The following is a 17,240-nucleotide window of genomic DNA, read 5'->3' as shown; positions in this document are numbered from 1 at the left end:
CCTGAATAAGGATAAATGTAGAATTCAGCCATGCTGAACATGACCTTTCTGATTGAAAAGGAAAGGCTCAAAAGGCAGATAGGTGGGGGATGCTGATAACTGATATAGCACCAGCAAGCAAAGATAGGCAGCAGCCCCAAGGAGATTACAATTTTGTTCAATCCCTTTCTAGTAAAGTTGCCCTCTCTCTCTTTTCCCCTATCCCCACCAGCAGGATTCCTGTGCTATTTAATTGATGCTAATTATCATGCAGGTAAAACTTAGTTTGGCATGAAAATGAACTGATGGGGAAAGCTCCACCTGCTAAATTTCTGCATATTGAACATAACTACTGAAAAAACCAAGAATCTTGCCAAGTTAGGAGCTAGAATTTCTAGCAACAAGATGGTGGACAGTAGGTTATCGGGCAGAGTTTTTTAGCACTCAACATGATAGCTCAGAGGGAATCAATATAATTGGCACTTAGCACAGAAAGAAGGAGGTTCTTTTTCATTTTAGGTTTATTGTCAATGAAAATGAAATAGGCTTTGGAACAATGATCTCATATTTTGGTAGCATTTCAAACTTCCAGGAGGAAAAGGCTACATACACATCGTTGTTTTTGGCATTGCATTTTTAATTTATTTTCTTTAACTAGTCAGTCATCTGGCTCTGCTATGCCTTTTCCCTCAAGAAAATAAAATCTGCAAGTAAATTAGCTACTTTAATTTTTATTCACTTCCCTTTTGACAATTCCAATCCATGCTGAAGAAACTGGTTTGCAGCGCCTTCCAAGAAAGGTTTGCTTGTTTGTTCCATTCATTCATTTACTTCACATTATGTGATCTGATCAAACAAGAAATGCATTTTTCTCCTTCCTTCTCTCTTTCTCTCTTTGGCTGGAAGAACTTTTATCTGTCCAAATTTTAAAATATTTCATACCATGTAAATTTGTTAACATCCATATGCCACAGTCAATTTCCAATCGTTAACTGGAAAATCCAAAGACTAATTTATTCCACTTAGCTAAGGAACTACAAGTAAAATGTTCACTAGCTTGGAAAAAGTCATTCCCCACCACCCCTCATAGTTTAACATTTATTTTAAATATGTGTATGTGAATAGATAAGATCTCTGTAGTACTAATTTACTGAGAAGAAAATTCCACTGAGTTCAACTGAACTTTCTTCAATGTCACTAGGTATCATATCACAGCTTCAGATTGAAAAATTGCTTATGAACATTTTAAATATTTTGTTTCTACCAACTGTATATATCTGAATAAAGTTAGCACAGTAGAGGACCTTTAAGCTACTCAAGATGTAAATCACATTGCCCTGTAAAGCCTGGCAACTTTACCTTTGTGCTCTGTTGCAGTCTTTAAGGCAGGGGTATGTCGCCTGACACCCTCCAGGTGGTTTTATCACAGTTCCCATAATCCCTGAGCACTTGCCATGCCAACTGGGGTTTCTGGATTGATAGGCCAAAGATCTGGTGGGTACAAGATTGCATATTCCTGCTATAAAATTTTGAACACCTGTTGGCAGCTCCGATAGGTTCAATACATACCATGAAGGCACTGGGGTGTGCTTGGCAGTTGTCTGCTACGTATGGGCCTCTCTTTGTCCTTAGAAATTTACCAAATCAGACATGTATGAAGAAGATGAGAAGCTATGCTACAGTGAGACTGTATGGTGGAGTGCGACAGTTTCTAGGAAGGAGAGGAGGGAACTGAAGATGAGAATTAAAAGGACAGTGAAAGAAAGGAAAGAAGAGAGGGCATGATAATATACAGTTGTGGCAAGTGGATCTCTCTCCTACAGCCTTGCTTCCCAGCAGAACATGAGAAGAAAACATGTATTTTCTTATGATAAAGTGGCTTGCTGATACAAAAAGGATATAATAAATATTGATAGTAATAAACTTCCATCAGGCTATAGAGCCTGCTAATTAGGGATTGAAATTAGGGATTTCATGCCACAGTTAGCTCCATGTTCAGGGAGGTTCCTGCTGCTTGTGGACCAGATGGTGGGGATACTGGATGTTGCTTTCCTGATTTGGCCAATGACAATAGGACCTATTAAATGTCCCTCCCCCTCTGACACACCCTGTTTGCAGTGCCTCCTCCCCCACAACTAGAGGTGGTCTGGTTCTCATCAGCTTTTTTGCTTAAAGTTTTCTGACCATGACATTTCAGCAAAGAATTCTGACCCCAGCTCTTCTTCTAGTTCATATTCAGAATCAAAGGTAGTTTCCTTGAAATGCTGTATTTTAGAAGTAGTGGACCCAGTCCCTGCACTTTCTTTCCTTATACTGCGTTTGATCCAGATTCAAACATATTTAGAATACATCAGTTGAAATCCATGGGAAGAATACGGCGTTGGTAGAATGTTCAAGTTGGATAAGGATTTCCCCTCAGGACTTTGCCAGGCATCTCCTCTGCTCTAAAGACTCCAGGACGAGAGCCTGTTTTGGCAGCATCTCTCTGGCCTGAGGTTGCATGGCTCACGAAGCCCAACAAGTTGAACTACAGATCCCATAATCCTTGATCACTGGCTAGTTTCTCTCTTGTTTTCAAACTTATTACGAAATGAACTTTGCAGGACTAGTATACTCTTTTAACAACCATCTTCATGTTGAACGCCCTGTTCAAAGGCCACCAAACACTTCTTGTTCAACACTCCTCATTTATCAAGCACACCCCCCGCAAAAGTCAAGCTGCTATATCATATGTAAAACAACTTGTCAACACTGCTCAGACAGACACACACTTATGCGAAGAACACTTTAGCTTGTTCCAATTGATGCTATTCACACTTTAATGATATTGACAGGAAAGGCAGCCTTTTGCCATCTATGTGTTTATGGCATTGCAATCCATGGTGTTATGAATAAACAAAATCAGTGTGTGGCTGAAAAGGAAGTGTGAAGTGCCTATAAGCACAGGCTAAGTCATGTTCAGGAGCAGCTTCAATGGGCATTTTCTATCTAGTTGATGAAGGATGTAAGCACTTCCAAACGTGAATCAAAATAAGTATCTCTTGTTTGATAGATGCCTTCCAAAATCTAAAAAGCCTGATGGTGTTTTATTTCCTTTTAGATAAACTATTTGCCTTAATCATCATATTGCCATCCCACTAGCTGCCAATTGTTCAGTTGCAATTATGATTTCAAAGGGCACAGTCCTGAAAACTGAGGGAAGATATAATATACAACTGCAATGCAGACAATTCCAATCCATTACAAATATCTATTGCCATTTGAGAGTTACTAGGTACTCAAGGGGTGAGCTTTTTATATTTATGACAGACTGGTATTAAGCACAGATCTATAGAAGACATTCCTTTTGCCTCGTTACATTTAATCAAGCAATTTAACTGAGGTTACAATCTTATATATCCAGAGTAGAAAAAGGGGTGCCTGCAGGCATCCATCTACTTCAGACACTACTTTGCTTATTGTCTTCCAAGGCACACCAGTCCAGCCCTTTTTTATCAATATATTTTACAGTGAATTTGGTTCTGAAAAAGTGGGTGGGGTCCAAAAAAGTTGTTTAGTGTGCTGGGGCTCAGACACCTCCTCTGTCTTGTACCTGGTCTTCTAAGCATGTTTGGTATCCTTTGCTGCATGTCCCACAGCAGCCACTTTGTGGCAGTGTCTAGGACTCTGTCTCAAAATGTCAAATGTGCCCATGGTCCAAAGGTTAAGCATGCTATACATATTAAAATGGCGCTAATCCCCATTATACTCAGCAGAACTTTGTTTTTCATAGAGATTTATAGGGTGGTACTATGAATCGTATGTTGAATTGGCTTTGGACTTAATCATACATTGAGCAAATTGACTGTGAGTCAGTCAGCTTTAACTTAAGTCTCAGTATTTCAGTGAGCCTATTCTAAGCATGGTTAAGTCTGGATCCAACGCTATGTTTTATTTAAGGTACTTTGCTACCGAGTTCTCATGCCTGGCTCATCCACATAAATGCATTCCTTTGCTTTTCACTATAGATTATTTTATCACTGATAAAAACATTTATTGTTTTTTTGGTCTACTTATCACACCAGTATACAATACAACATAAATACTGTGACAAATGGAGTTTCCTGCTTACCAGGGAGCTGCCACTGTGAGCATGTGTGTATCTGGATAGTGGGAAAGGAAGGCGGCAGCAAATCCAGTGCTCACAAAGCAGCAGAGATACCTTTCTATGGTCTGGCAACAGCAAGCCAACTGGAAAGTTAAACATAGAGCAGGGAAACTAAAGTGCTACTGCAGTCCCCACTCCCCTGCCTGGTAATAGTAGATCATGCAATGGACAGAAGTTGGTCACCAGTTAAAAGGGCTGGGAAGGAACAATTTCAAGAGGAATCTCTTAGTAGTTTACAACACTGGTGATCTATGTATGTGTGGCTGTTCTGGTAAACTTGCATTATTTAAGTGGGGGTCACAATAGGCATGGGCCTGGATTCACTTGGAAGGTAGAGAGGGGTTCTCTGCAGTGGGTTCCCCTTTAGGGATCTAGGTGGATGTGTCATCAAGGCCAGGGCAACATGATGGCTGCAATCTTGCCATATCCAGGGGGAGGGGGAGGGGGAGGGGGAGGGGGAGGGGTTCCAGTTAGCAGCCTGTGCTGAAACTGTGTCTATCAGCTATCTATCCAGCTATCTACCACCAAAACTCCTGGCAGGCAGTCCAGGAAGGAAAATCACCCAATGTCTGCATTCATGCTCATGATTCTGCTAAACATTTTCAAAAAATGATAAAGTTGTGGCCAACTTAATAACCCATTTAAGTGGCATTTCTGATTTGTACCTTCTCTCTGCCAAACACAATAAACCATAATCACCACACTATTTTCAAATGACTTCATTTTCACATTCTCTCTGCCCTCCAAATCAGGTACTGATTTATGATTTGGTAGTTTGGAAGTGGACACATAAGACTAGAGGAGCTTTGGAAATATACACAAGACTGGAGTAAGAAATGCATTTTTAAAATTTTGTGATTTTTAAGGTTATAAAAACAAAGTGAGAAAGGGAAATGAAGCTTGTACGTGCTTCTTATTTCACTTATTACTTAGGCTGTCTGAAGTTGCTCTTGGCAAGAGTTATGCTGAAAATAGTTATTAATAACATGAAGTATTCTAAATACATCTCTTTCTTAATACTGCTAGCGATATTTCCTGACAAATAAATCCAATTCAGTATAGATTTCTCATACTGCAGTAGGTCAGGAAATACTCATAAAACTCAGCCTTAAAATCACTGATATTTTTCTTTTTTAAGGTAAATTCCTTAAGCTTTCTTCCAGCTCTATACATGTTAAATTCATCCCTAACATCTCCTAAAATAATAATATGCAAATAGGCATGACAGTTAAAGAGGGCTTTCAAGTAAGGATACTTATGACTGTTTGAAATGTCAGTCTTTGCACCAGAAAAAGAGAAGATTCATGTAGTTCAATTCAATTAAGTTGTCTGTTCCCAGCTTACCACCAAAAAAAGGATTAACTTGCCTAAGAAAGTTAATGCTGCCCAACATTTTATGTGGATTTTACACAGGTTTTCCTTTTATGCCAATAAAAGAGTGTCATTGAAATAAATATGAGCTTATATTGTGCTGTGCTGCTTATGAAACAAGAAGCTCTTAAAAAACATGAGCTACTGCGACACAGGAAGATGAGTGCAAGACCCTGCTTTTTTACTTGAGAATATCAGTTAGCTGGGGGTTTGATGCTTGCCAAAAAGGAATAACGGGGCAAAACGATGGGAGGAAGTGAAATCAAAGAATGTACTCCAGCCTAACACTGTATTCTAAGCAAAGCCAACCCCACCATTAGGCATGATACCATTAACAGATTTCTGGTGTCATGAGAGATCAACAAATCATTAGCTATTTACTTGTTGGCTATTGTATTTTAACTAGTAGTTAGAGGGAAAAGTGCTTGGATATTCTGCCTCATGGGCCAAAATAACTTGGCTAGCTTTGGTTACTGTGTACCTTGAGTGTGTGTTGATGTGTGTGTGGGGTGGAGGGGCATTTGCTGCTCCAGCTCAAGTTTCAAAATGCTTGGGCAGGCTCTAAATCCAACTCTTACTGGCCCTGCCTTTTTTAATTGAGGAGAACTTTTACTGTGGCTTAAGAAGGACAGCAGTATAAGAATTGATATACCTTACTGTCCATGGTACATACATTTCTTTCACTATCACTGCTCATCAAACAGGTCCGAAAGGTTTTTGAACTACTGCAAAAGCTTGCCAGTTCTATTTAGCCAGGCACAATAGTGGTGGGAGAAGTATGGACAAGTTGGTTTCAGTCAAGTACTCCCAGTCCTTTTTAGAATTTCCATCTCTAGTCTGTGCTAGAAAGGGTTTACACTGACTTTAATAAGCAATGTGGACTTAATTCTAAACAACAATGTAAAAAAACAAACAAACAAACAGAAACCAGAATCATTATTTTACCAGTTACATTTCATTTTAAAACTTATTCCAGCATTGTAGGAACTAGTTATCCATGAAAGCTTCCCACAACAAACCACACTGATGGGGCTGACTCAAATCAAGATGGATATTTTTAAAAACGAAATTCAACTTTCTCAATGTATAAGGGGTGCCATTTGAACCACATGACTAACAACACTCACCTCCAAACACTGAAAATAGAAGGAATCATGGACAGTATACAAAGGGCCACATGCACTCTTGAAAACTGCATCACATTGTCAAAACCTACTCTAGTGCAATGCCAGTCTCTGGGACTTTGGCCCACTAGCTTGTGCTATTGGTTTTGTGCTAGATGATTTACACTAGTGAAACATAATTTATGTTGAGTCTTGCTGGATACTGACCCATGTATGTTATGCATCTGAGTGCAAAGGTTGTGGGCCTGGATGAATGTCCTTACCATAGGGAGAAATCTATTTGCTCCTTAAACTTCCACTTTCTTATTGTGGCACATTTGGGCTTGGATTTTGTTGGCCTACAAGGGTTGCTGACCATTCAGCTGCTGGACCGTACTCCTGGCCCCACACATTCACATATAAGAATATCCCTATTTTCATTCTTAAGATGTTGGAAGGATATGGCCTCTTGGCAGAACAGCAGAGCAGCAGGGGCACAGGCTGGGAGAGAGTGCTGAGTGGCCAGGGGACTGGCGAAGGCAAGGCAGGAGCTGGGCAGGGGAGCAGAAGCCAGGAGCAGCAGAGAGGAAGGAGGCAGGGCCAGAGAGGCTAGAGGGGCCACCGGCCTGAGGGACTGATAAGGCGTCGTCCCTTGTCTGTGTCCCTTAGCTGTGGCCCGGGCTGTCTGGGGACTCCCTTCCCTGGGACATAGAGGGGGTTTTTTTTGTGCTGTGCTTTGCTTTGTTTTTCCTCCAATTTAAATTTAAGTTTATTTATAAATTTAAATTTATTTTATCCTTGTGTGTGTGTGTGAGTGGGTTTTTCTCTGGGAGGACTGGGCGAGTGAGAGGAACTGCAGGACAAACAAGGCAGGGGACCAAGGTAAGGTCTCGGAAGGGATCCCAATGGCAGACCAGGAGATGGCCTTGGTGGGAGTCACAGGTGTTGCTGTTCGCTGCGACAGCTGCGACATGTTCGCCCTTCTCCCCCAGGAGAGGCAGGGTTACACTTGCCCTCGGTGCAAGATGGTGACCCTGCTAGAAGAGGAGGTGAGGTGCCTGAGGGCCGAGAGAGCTCTCCAGGCCCGCCAGGGGCAGCGCCCCTCTGGACAGAGGGTTGAGGGAGAGGCCATGGGAGGAGCAGCCGCAGAGACATGGAGGTATGTCACCCACAGGAGGAGGAGGCAAGCACGGCCTCCTCCTTGTCCTGGCACCAATCTGGAGCTGGTTCTCTTCACTTGGGGAGGCTGGGGCTGATGAGGCCTCGGGGGACCAGCAGGACCACCAGCCTGGGACGACAAGTGGCAAGGGGGTCGCTGCAGGAGAAGCGAGAGCCAGGGCATGGCCACCCACCACCACCGGGAAGACACGGTGGCGGGTAATTGTTGTTGGGGACTCCCTGCTGAGGGGCACTGAGGCGGCGGTGTGCTGCTCCAACCTGGAGACAAGGGAGGTTTGCTGCCTGCCGGGCGCATGCATCCGGTATGTGAAGGACAGAGTGGAGCGTCTTGTTCACTCCGGGTGTCACCAGCCGCTCCTGGTGATCCATGTGGGCACAAACGACATAGCCAGGCAGGGTGTGCTCGGGATCACCAGGGACTTCGAGGCCTTGGGGAAGAAACTCAGGGAGCTAAAGGCCCAAGTGGCCTTCTTGTCAATGTTACTAGTCTGGGGATTTGGGCCGGGAAGGGACAGGAGGGTCTCCGAGGTGAACGACTGGCTTAGGGTGTGGTACCAGAAGGAACGCTTTGGGTTCCTCGACCAAGGCACTCGGTTTCTTGCCAATGGACTTCTGGCAAGGGACGGGTTACACCTCACGAGGATAGGGAAAAAGTCCTTTGGAGATGCTCTAGCAAGCTTCGTCCGGAAGACTTTCAACTGAGCCAGGGGGGGTTCAGGCCCCCCAGAAATGTGCCTGCACTGGACCAGTGTGTGGAGAGGATCAGGGCTCTGGGAGCAGGGTTTTAGAGGTACTGCAGGGACTGACAGGACTCCTACAGAGAGCGGCCAGGCATCAGGGAGGATGGGAGGAAGGAGGAGGCTGGGAACTCCAAGGAAAGGAAGCAGTGGGAAGGAGTTGAGGTGCATGTACACCAATGCTAGGAGCACATGTAATAAGAAGGAAGAGCTTGAAGCTCTCCTAGGAATAGGAGGGTATGACCTGGTGGGAATCACAGAAACTTGGTGGATGAAAGGCAAGTTTGGAATGTGAACATAGAAGGGTATCACCTTTTTAGAAAGGACAGGAAGGGAAAGAGAGGTGGGGGCATGGCTTTATACGTCAGGGAAGGGATAGGATGCAGTGAGATAGAATGCAGCACAGATGGGGATTCGGTAGAGGCAGTCTGCGTGAAACTTGGGGGTTTTGACAGGGAAAGAGACCTGACAGTGGGAGTATGTTATCGCCCTCCAGGTCAACTTGAGACTCTGGATGATGTCCTGACAGGCCAGATTCCAAGGATATCTCGGGGGAGAGACACAGTAATTATGGGAGATTTCAATCTCCCGGATATTAGTTGGGAGACTCACTTGGCAGTGACAGCCAGGTCACGTTGCTTCCTAGAAGCTATAGAGGGAGGGTTTTTCACACAGACAGTCCGAGAGGTGACGAGGGAGGGAAACATCCTTGACTTGGTCTTGACAAATAGGGAGGAGCTGATAGATGAAGTACAGATTAGGAGAGCTCTGGATGCGAGTGATCACTCCATCCTTTGCTTTGAGATCAGGGGACTGGGGACGTGCGGCAGGTCGAGCAGTAGAAGCTGGGACTTCAAGAGGGCCAACTTTGGCCAACTGAAGGGCAGACTGGGGAAAGTTTCCCGGGGTAGGTTACTGGAAGATAAGTGAGTTGAGGAGGGGTGGATGGCACTCAAAAAGGAGGTTTTGGAAGCGCAAGCCTTGATGATACCTCTAGTCAGTAAGATGGGGAGGCGGAGGAGAGTGCCGCCAAGGATGCGAAAGGAGGTGGTTAGAGGGATTAGACGAAAGAGGAGCCTCCGTAGGAAATGGGTACTGGGGCAAATAGACAAAAGGGTATACTGGGAGGAGGAGGCCCGTTGCAGAAGGATTCTTCGCAAGGCTAAGGCTGATTACGAGCTGAGACTTGCCAAGAATATCAAGAGCAACAAAAAGGGCTTCTTTCAGCATGTAAATAGGAAGAGGAAGGGGAGACAAGTGCTGGGACCACTAAATAAGGAGGAAGGAGATCCAGTGACTGATATGAGGGAACAGGCACAGATGCTAAATGACTATTTTGCCTCTGTGTTCTCCCCAAAGCGGGACAGGGGATATCCGCATAGGAGATTCGATGAGGCTGCGGACTTAGGGCCACAGATTAAGTCACCCCCCTTGAAGTCGAGGGGCTCCTCAGGGCATTGGACATTACAAAGGCACCAGGCCCTGATGGGTTACATCCGAGAGTACTTAAGAGTTGGCAGGGTTTCTCTCACACCCACTGGCCTCCATTTTTGAGAACTTGTGGAGAACGGGTGAAGTTCCAGAGGACTAGAGGGTGGTCTCAATGGTCCAATTTTTCAAAAAGGGTAGTAGAAGGGACATGGGGAATTACGGACCTGTTAGCCTTACGTCCATTGTAGGGAAAACAATGGAAAGGCTCATAATAGAGAGAGATCTAGTGATGCTGGATAGGGAAGGGAGGCTGACAGCCACACAACACGGCTTCCGCAAAAACATGTCCTGCCAGACAAACCTTGTGAAATTCTGTTTCGAGATGGCTAGATGGAGGGGATACAGTGGATGAGGTTTGCCTGGATTTGAGCAAGGCCTTTGACAAAGTGCCCCATGATATCCTGGTAGAGAAACTGAGGAGTTTTGGGATACACCAAAGCACTGTCCGGTGGATTAGTGCATGGTTGACTGACCGAAAGCAGAAGGTAACCATTAGCAGGGAATCATCAGGATGGCGGCCAGTGACAAGTGGGGTCCCCCAGGGCTCTGTCCTGGGGCCGATCCTGTTTAATCTTTTCATTAATGACATGGAAGAAGGGGTGAACAGTCTGCTGATCAAATTCGCAGACGACACTAAAACTGGAGCAGTGGCCACAATTGAGGAGCAGGTACTGTAGATCCAAAAGGATCTGGACAGACTATGGAAGTGGGCAGGAGACAACAGGATGGCGTTCAATGTGGATAAGTGCAAGGTCTTGCACTTGGGGCATAGGAATAGCCGTCATAAGTACAGGTTAGGTGACAAGTGGCTGGAGAGCAGCACTTGTGAAAGGGACCTTGGGGTATTGGTTGACTGCAGGCTAAACATGAGTCAGCAGTGTGATGTGTGGTCAAGAGGGGGAACGCCACCCCTTGGTTGCATAGCCAGAAGTGTGGCTTCTAGATCAAGAGAGGTATTACTACCACTCTATGACTCTGGTGCGCCCACAACTGGAGCATTGTGTTCAGTTTTGGGCCCCTCGTTACAGAAAGGATATAGCCAGGTTAGAGTCAGTGCAGTGTAAGGCCACGAGGTTGGTGGCCGGCTTGCAGGGGATGGGGTATGAGACAAGACTGAGGGAACTGGGTCTCTTCAGCCTGGAGAAGAGGAGACTCCAAGGGGATCTGTTGGCGACATACAGGTATGTGAGGGGATGTCACATGGAGATGGGTAGAGACCTGTTCTCCCCTGCAGGGGAAGGCAGGACGCACTCCAACGGAGCAAAGCTCAGGGAGCCAAGGTTCCATTTGGATGCCAGGAAGCATTTCCTGACAGTTAAGACCCCGAGGGTGTGGAATGGGCTTTCACAAGAGGTCGTTGAGGCCCCATCGGTGCGGGTGTTCAAGGATAGGCTGGACGTCCACATGGTGGGCATGTCATGAGCGGAGCTGGCTGGTGCCGGAGGTCAGACTAGATGGCCCAGGAGACCCCTTCTGACTCGCTCTGTTTCTATGATATGGAAGTAAAGCACACACTTTGTAGGGATTCTGCAAACATTCATTGGCAAGGAGGGTAACCCCCACAAACCCAGCTCCTTGTATTTGAAAATATGAGGAACTTTTGACAGTCATTTTGTGTCATTTAAGTAGTTAACACATTAAACATTTCAAGGACACAGCTCTCTGAACTTGGAGGATTACAGGGATCTTGTGCAAGGTGGGAGGAGCATGAAGAAGAAGCCTCTGGGTTCCCCTCACCCTGCAAAGCAGGTGAACTGTTGATCTTGACTGTCTAAGTGCAGCAGTTTAGAGCATGGGGGAAGAAAGCTGGGGTGTGCCAGGATATGTTGCATCACAGCAGTGCTGGTCTCTTCCCCTCCTCACCCGCAGAAATGCTGATTAAATCCTTTTTTCTGTGACCTCAGAAAAACAGCTGGCATGGTTCTTTCCATGACAGCCATGATGGGCAGCTAGGGCGTTCCAAGTGTAGAGTCCCATCACCAGTATACAAGGTGAGACATCAAACAAATCCCATGGTCCTCTAGTTGCTGCCCAAGGGGCAATAGATTACTCTGAAAATGGGTGGCTTCTTTCCATGTAATCTTGAATATGCTTAAAAATAGGCACCTGAACCTTAATGCAAATCTTTCCCACTTTCCACTGATATATTTCCTTTCCCTCTTGACCAAAACTGAAAAGGATCCCTCTGTCTGCAATGTGAAGTCAATATTAAGTTAAGCAACACAGGTATGCATCAGAAGACACAACACCTTCAAGCTTTCTTCTCCTGAGCAAATATTTACATGCGGCGTTTAAGTACCATCCACTTCACCTCCAGAACAAAACAAAACAAAAAGAAAACAAAAGAAATAAAGAAATAAAAAGAATCAGTTGCCAATTTCAAAGTAAATCAAGTCGATATTCAAATTGTAAAATGCTGAGCCGATTGTTATGGGCAAGCGAACAGGCCAATAACAAGGACTGCAGTAAATCTATAGATGTATTAGATGTTGTGGAAACATCTAATTACTGAAACATACACAAAAGTTGAAACAGTCAATGAAAACTATGAGAGAAACAGAAAATCAATGTGCTCCACATCTTTCAGCTTTACTTTTATGCACACAACTGAAATATGGCTTCTGAGTTTGTGAGCTTCAGTGATTGCTGCTCAATTAATTCAGAGAGAAATTAACCAGTACATACATTGGCAAAGTCCTAATGAAATATTATTCCTTGCATGAAAAAGAAACACAAAAAGCAGCCTTAAGCTATCCCTACATAGTTATGGAAGAGAGAAAATAAAAATAACCCTTTTTCCCATGACTTGCAGATAGGCAGGGTTTAATGCATAACCATAGCTTAGCGTTATAGGAATATGCTGCTACAGTAGGCCTGTTTTAATAGCATGGCCTTGAGAAACAGATTGACTGATTGAAGCAAAAACTTCCAATCAATCAATCACAGCTTTCTTTGTCTTCTGAACCCAGATAGCCTGTGCTGTCAATTTATTTCTTTATTATATTACTATCTTCCCGTTCTTCCTTATTGGAATGCAAGGTGGCTTTAAAAAGCCTTCTTGTCCTCTTATCCTCATAACAACAATCCTGTGAGGTAGGTTGGGCTGAAAGACTCTGACTGGACCAAAGTCACCCAGTGAGCTTTGTAGCTAGCTTGGGACTCCTGGATCTCAGTCCAGTATGCTAACCACTATACTACACTGGCAGAATTTGTGGAAATAAGCCAGCTTTGAACCATAGTTTGTTCGTTAACCATAGTTAAGTGTAGCACAATTTAGGATCTCTCTGACATGTTTAAATAATTCAATAATTTAAAATGGAAAAGAAAGCTTCTGATCACCTGCTTACAACCATGCCCAAGGAAAGAAGGTAGGTAAGCCCAGAGGAAGGCTAGGCTTAACCTTAAAACACCAATCTGTAATTTAGCCTACATCCTAACTGTGACACACAATGGTCATACTGCATAAAAATCATGGGTCATCTAGGCTTGCCGCCTAATATCCCTCTAATATATTAATCCTTTACATTTTAAAAATGTAAAGAATATGTGCAAAGAGTATTCAGTAATCAACTTCCTATGGCCTTTCAGTGAGATGCATTTTAGTGAGATTTATTGTATTACTGAAATAGGTGACAAATGGGATGAACTTTGATCACTTAAAAATCTAAATCAGAATGATTTTTTCCCCTATCTGTCTGGTTCAAAACATGTTTATTTAGAAGTACATCACACGGAGGTTACTATAAAAATGGTTATCCCCTGCTTTCCCCCACAACAGCAAAAAGTCCTCAGAATAGCTTATAATAGAGCAGGCGCAGTGCAAATCACAACTTAAAACCTATACAATCCAATAAGAATTATAAAACTGCCCAAGCAGGAAAATAGCAGCAGAAATTGAATAATCATGAACCAGAGCAGGGCAAACAGATGAAAGGAGAATCAGATAAAGGCACAAGAAAAAGAAAAGATCTTTGCTTGTTGGCTGAGCAAAGGCACCAGAAAGTATCTCTCGAGGGAGGATGCTCCAAAAATGGATTTTGAAATAACACAGCTTAAAAAAGAAAAATCCTAATACCTTACTCATCCAGGGTAAACTAATCATGTGCTGGTCCCATATGAGGAAATGTTTTGCATTTGTGAACCATGTATTCCAAATTCAAGACCCCCATCCATAGATGGAATCAGTGGCTATCATTCTTCCACTGATTATTTCTGTCATTATAGTTGTTAGTTGTTCACCACTTAGTGTCATTTATTGCACACTCCTATTCATCTCTCTCAGAAGTTTGTGAGTCCTAACTCTCCAGCCATTTTTGAGGTTTTTTTAAAGCAAAGAAAGTCAACTATTTTCCTAGATGGAACCATTATTCTTTACAGAAGCCTAATATATTTTTGCTATTCTGCTCTTCATCACAAGGCCACCTTGTATTGTACAACAAAACCTACAGGAACATATAGAAAGGCAAAGAGCAAATACCCCAAGGGGAAAAAAAACTTTGTGTGAAGGAGACTATAATATTCTAGCAAAGAAAGTGAAAGAGGGTGTCTGGGCAAAACATCATATTGCAGTCCGAATTCCATAGCTGACTGCAAGATATTAGCCAAAATTGTTGTACTGCTTCAAATTACTGTTTGAAAGATACTATACAATATTTACAAATCTATAATTCACATTTGTCAACATCTTTTTAAAAAAAATATAGAAATTCTTGCCTACCCTTCCCAGAGTCAGTGTCCCTTGCTTGCATGTTTTGCAACGAACTCGAAGTTTTCCAGGTTTTACATCGTGGCAGAAACTTTTGCAGAACACATAAAAGCTGTTGTACCTAGCTCCACCTGTTGTAAGGAAAGAAAAAGCAGATCCTTTATTTGCAGCACTGACCTCAAATTTGGACTGTATATGTTTGCGTATATAGTAAGATTTCTGAAATAAACTGAAAAGCACATGCATAGCTGACTATGAAAAAAAAAAACCCTGAGTGGAAGTACTGTTGTTTAATACATCAAAAGATGGAGTACATTTTTATTTTGTGTACAGATGAAAAATCCCTGCCTTGTCCTGTATCAGTCTCTAGAGGCCTGGTCCACCAAAGCACCTCATTTTAGATTTGAGGATATTCAGGAAGAAATGAACCATATGGATTTAAGATAGTATACAGTTTATGGAATTTAATGATGAAATACAGATGCAGAATATAAAGAAGCAGAAGAAAGCTTTCACTCCCCTTTTTTATGGCCATACTGGTTTTCTGGATAGGCCAGGAGATACTCTGTGAGCCTTCAACGTTGCCTGGGCAAATGACACATCAATTCCTTTTTCCCAGTCAAGAACAAAAGACAACCCCTCTTGCCATGAATTTATAAAGTTCTTCTCCCCCGTTTCAGAAGCTGTCAGTACACCCAGGCTGTAGCCTACCTTTGTGGGAATCAGGGGAAGAATGAGGCTGTTTCAGTAAATCAAACAGTTTCAGTTCTCACTGCTCTTATCTAAAGATTATACTTTGGGAAAGCAGCTTCAAAGCAATTATCTCTGATACTTTTCCTGCAAGCTGAAGGACGTAAGGCTTTGCCATGGCTCCAAGAATCTATCCCACCTTCAGGCACTTGGAAAGTTAATTATACCACCTGTTGAACCTTGATAACCAGCTTCACATACTTCCAGTAAAGTCTATACAATACATGCCCCCCATAAAGGTACATACACTACCTTTACACAACCCTGTTCACTCAGTGGTGTCTTGACCTGTGGCAGACAAACACTGTATAGCAGAGTATATTTGTATTGTCTCTCCATCACCCTTTCTACTCTGAAAGATTGGCAAGTTCACATCTATTATTATACTATTTGTCTTCTTTTTAGTGGCAGACTCCTTTTTTTCCAGCACTGAAAAATGAAAGCTAAGGGGAGAACAACAGTCATGAAATGAGAGGGCACGTGAAACACAAACCAGTAACACTAGTGCTGCAATGAGTTTGACAGCCCTTTAAATCCCTTCCCAGGCAGATGAGAGCTGTTTCTCTGACAGAAGCTGCCATGTGACCCATTCCCATTGGTATGAGTCCTTACAATGAAACTGATCTGTCCCTTCCACCCAATTTTGCCGCTGGAACCCACATGTATATGTAGTTGAGTTATTTACATATTTCCCCATTGACACAAGAACTGTCCTTGAAAGTGGTTCATTCTGCTACAGTAAAGTGCTTAGAAGGCCCCTAAGAAACCATTGCTTAGAGGCTCGCCTGAGCAGATTTTAAGAGAAATGTACAATGGCTTTTCTTAAATAGCAAGGGAAGCATAGCTGAGAGAAAGCCTAAGAGCTTACCAGATTTATTTATTTATTTATTTATTTATTTATTTATTTATTTATTTATTTAAAACACTTCTATGCTGCCCCCATCACAACAAAGCCTCGGAGCGGCTCACAAAGAATACATAAAAACATACATAAATAATAATAATATAACAATTTAAAAGAAAAAAAACAACATTTAAAAACCCCCGGTGCATTCTCGGCTAAAAATTTTAAAATCCTAATTAATACAATAATTTAGCAATTAAAATAAGTTTTAAATAAAAATGTCTTAGCCTGGTGCTGAAAAGCAAATAACGATGGCGCCAGGCGGACCTCTCTGGGGAGCGCATTCCACAGATGGGGCGCCACCGCAGAGAAAGCCCTCCTCCAGGTACTCACCCTCCTAATATCATTCACAGAGGGTTCCCAGAGAAGGGCATCCGTTGCTGATCTCAAGGGGCGGGAGGGCATATATGGGTGCAAGCGTTCCTTTAGATATCCAGGTCCCAAGCCGTTTAGGGCTTTATAGGTCATAAGCAACACCTTGAATTGGGCCCGGACTTCAATCGGGAGCCAGTGGAGCTGACGGAGAACTGGGGTTATATGAGAATAATGTCCAGTCCCCGTCAGCAACCTGGCAGCTCTATTCTGCACCAATTGAAGTATCTGGACTGTCTTCAAGGGTAGCCCCACGTAGAGCGTGTTTCAGAAATCTAATCGGGAAGTTACCAGCGCGTGTGTCACTGTCGCCAGGCAGTCGTTCTCCAGGAAGGGACGCAGCTGATGTATCAGCTGAAGCTGAAGGAAGGCGCTCCTCGCCACTGCCGTCACCTGAGCTTCTAGAGACAGCTCAGGGTTGAGGAGCACTCCTAAGCTGCGAACCCTGTCCCTCAGAGGGAGTGCAACCCCATTTAGGACAAGGCCCAAGTCCCCCATCCCG

General features: G+C 43.5%; 1 protein-coding gene across 1 annotated transcript in view; it reads right to left on the bottom strand.

Moving 5' to 3' along the window:
* Nucleotides 1-17,240, bottom strand: part of PRKN (parkin RBR E3 ubiquitin protein ligase) — an 858,599-nt gene that overhangs the window by 544,067 nt on the left and 297,292 nt on the right. The window contains exon 4 of the mRNA XM_044421581.1: nucleotides 14,725-14,843. Coding sequence (XP_044277516.1) covers nucleotides 14,725-14,843 — 119 coding nt within the window. The remainder of the gene's footprint in view (nucleotides 1-14,724; nucleotides 14,844-17,240) is intronic.

Source organism: Varanus komodoensis, unplaced genomic scaffold (assembly GCF_004798865.1).
Source record: "Varanus komodoensis strain SLA01 unplaced genomic scaffold, ASM479886v1 scaffold1, whole genome shotgun sequence".
In the NCBI taxonomy this organism is placed as follows: Eukaryota; Metazoa; Chordata; class Lepidosauria; order Squamata; family Varanidae; genus Varanus; species Varanus komodoensis.
This window is presented reverse-complemented; position numbering and strand designations above follow the sequence as displayed.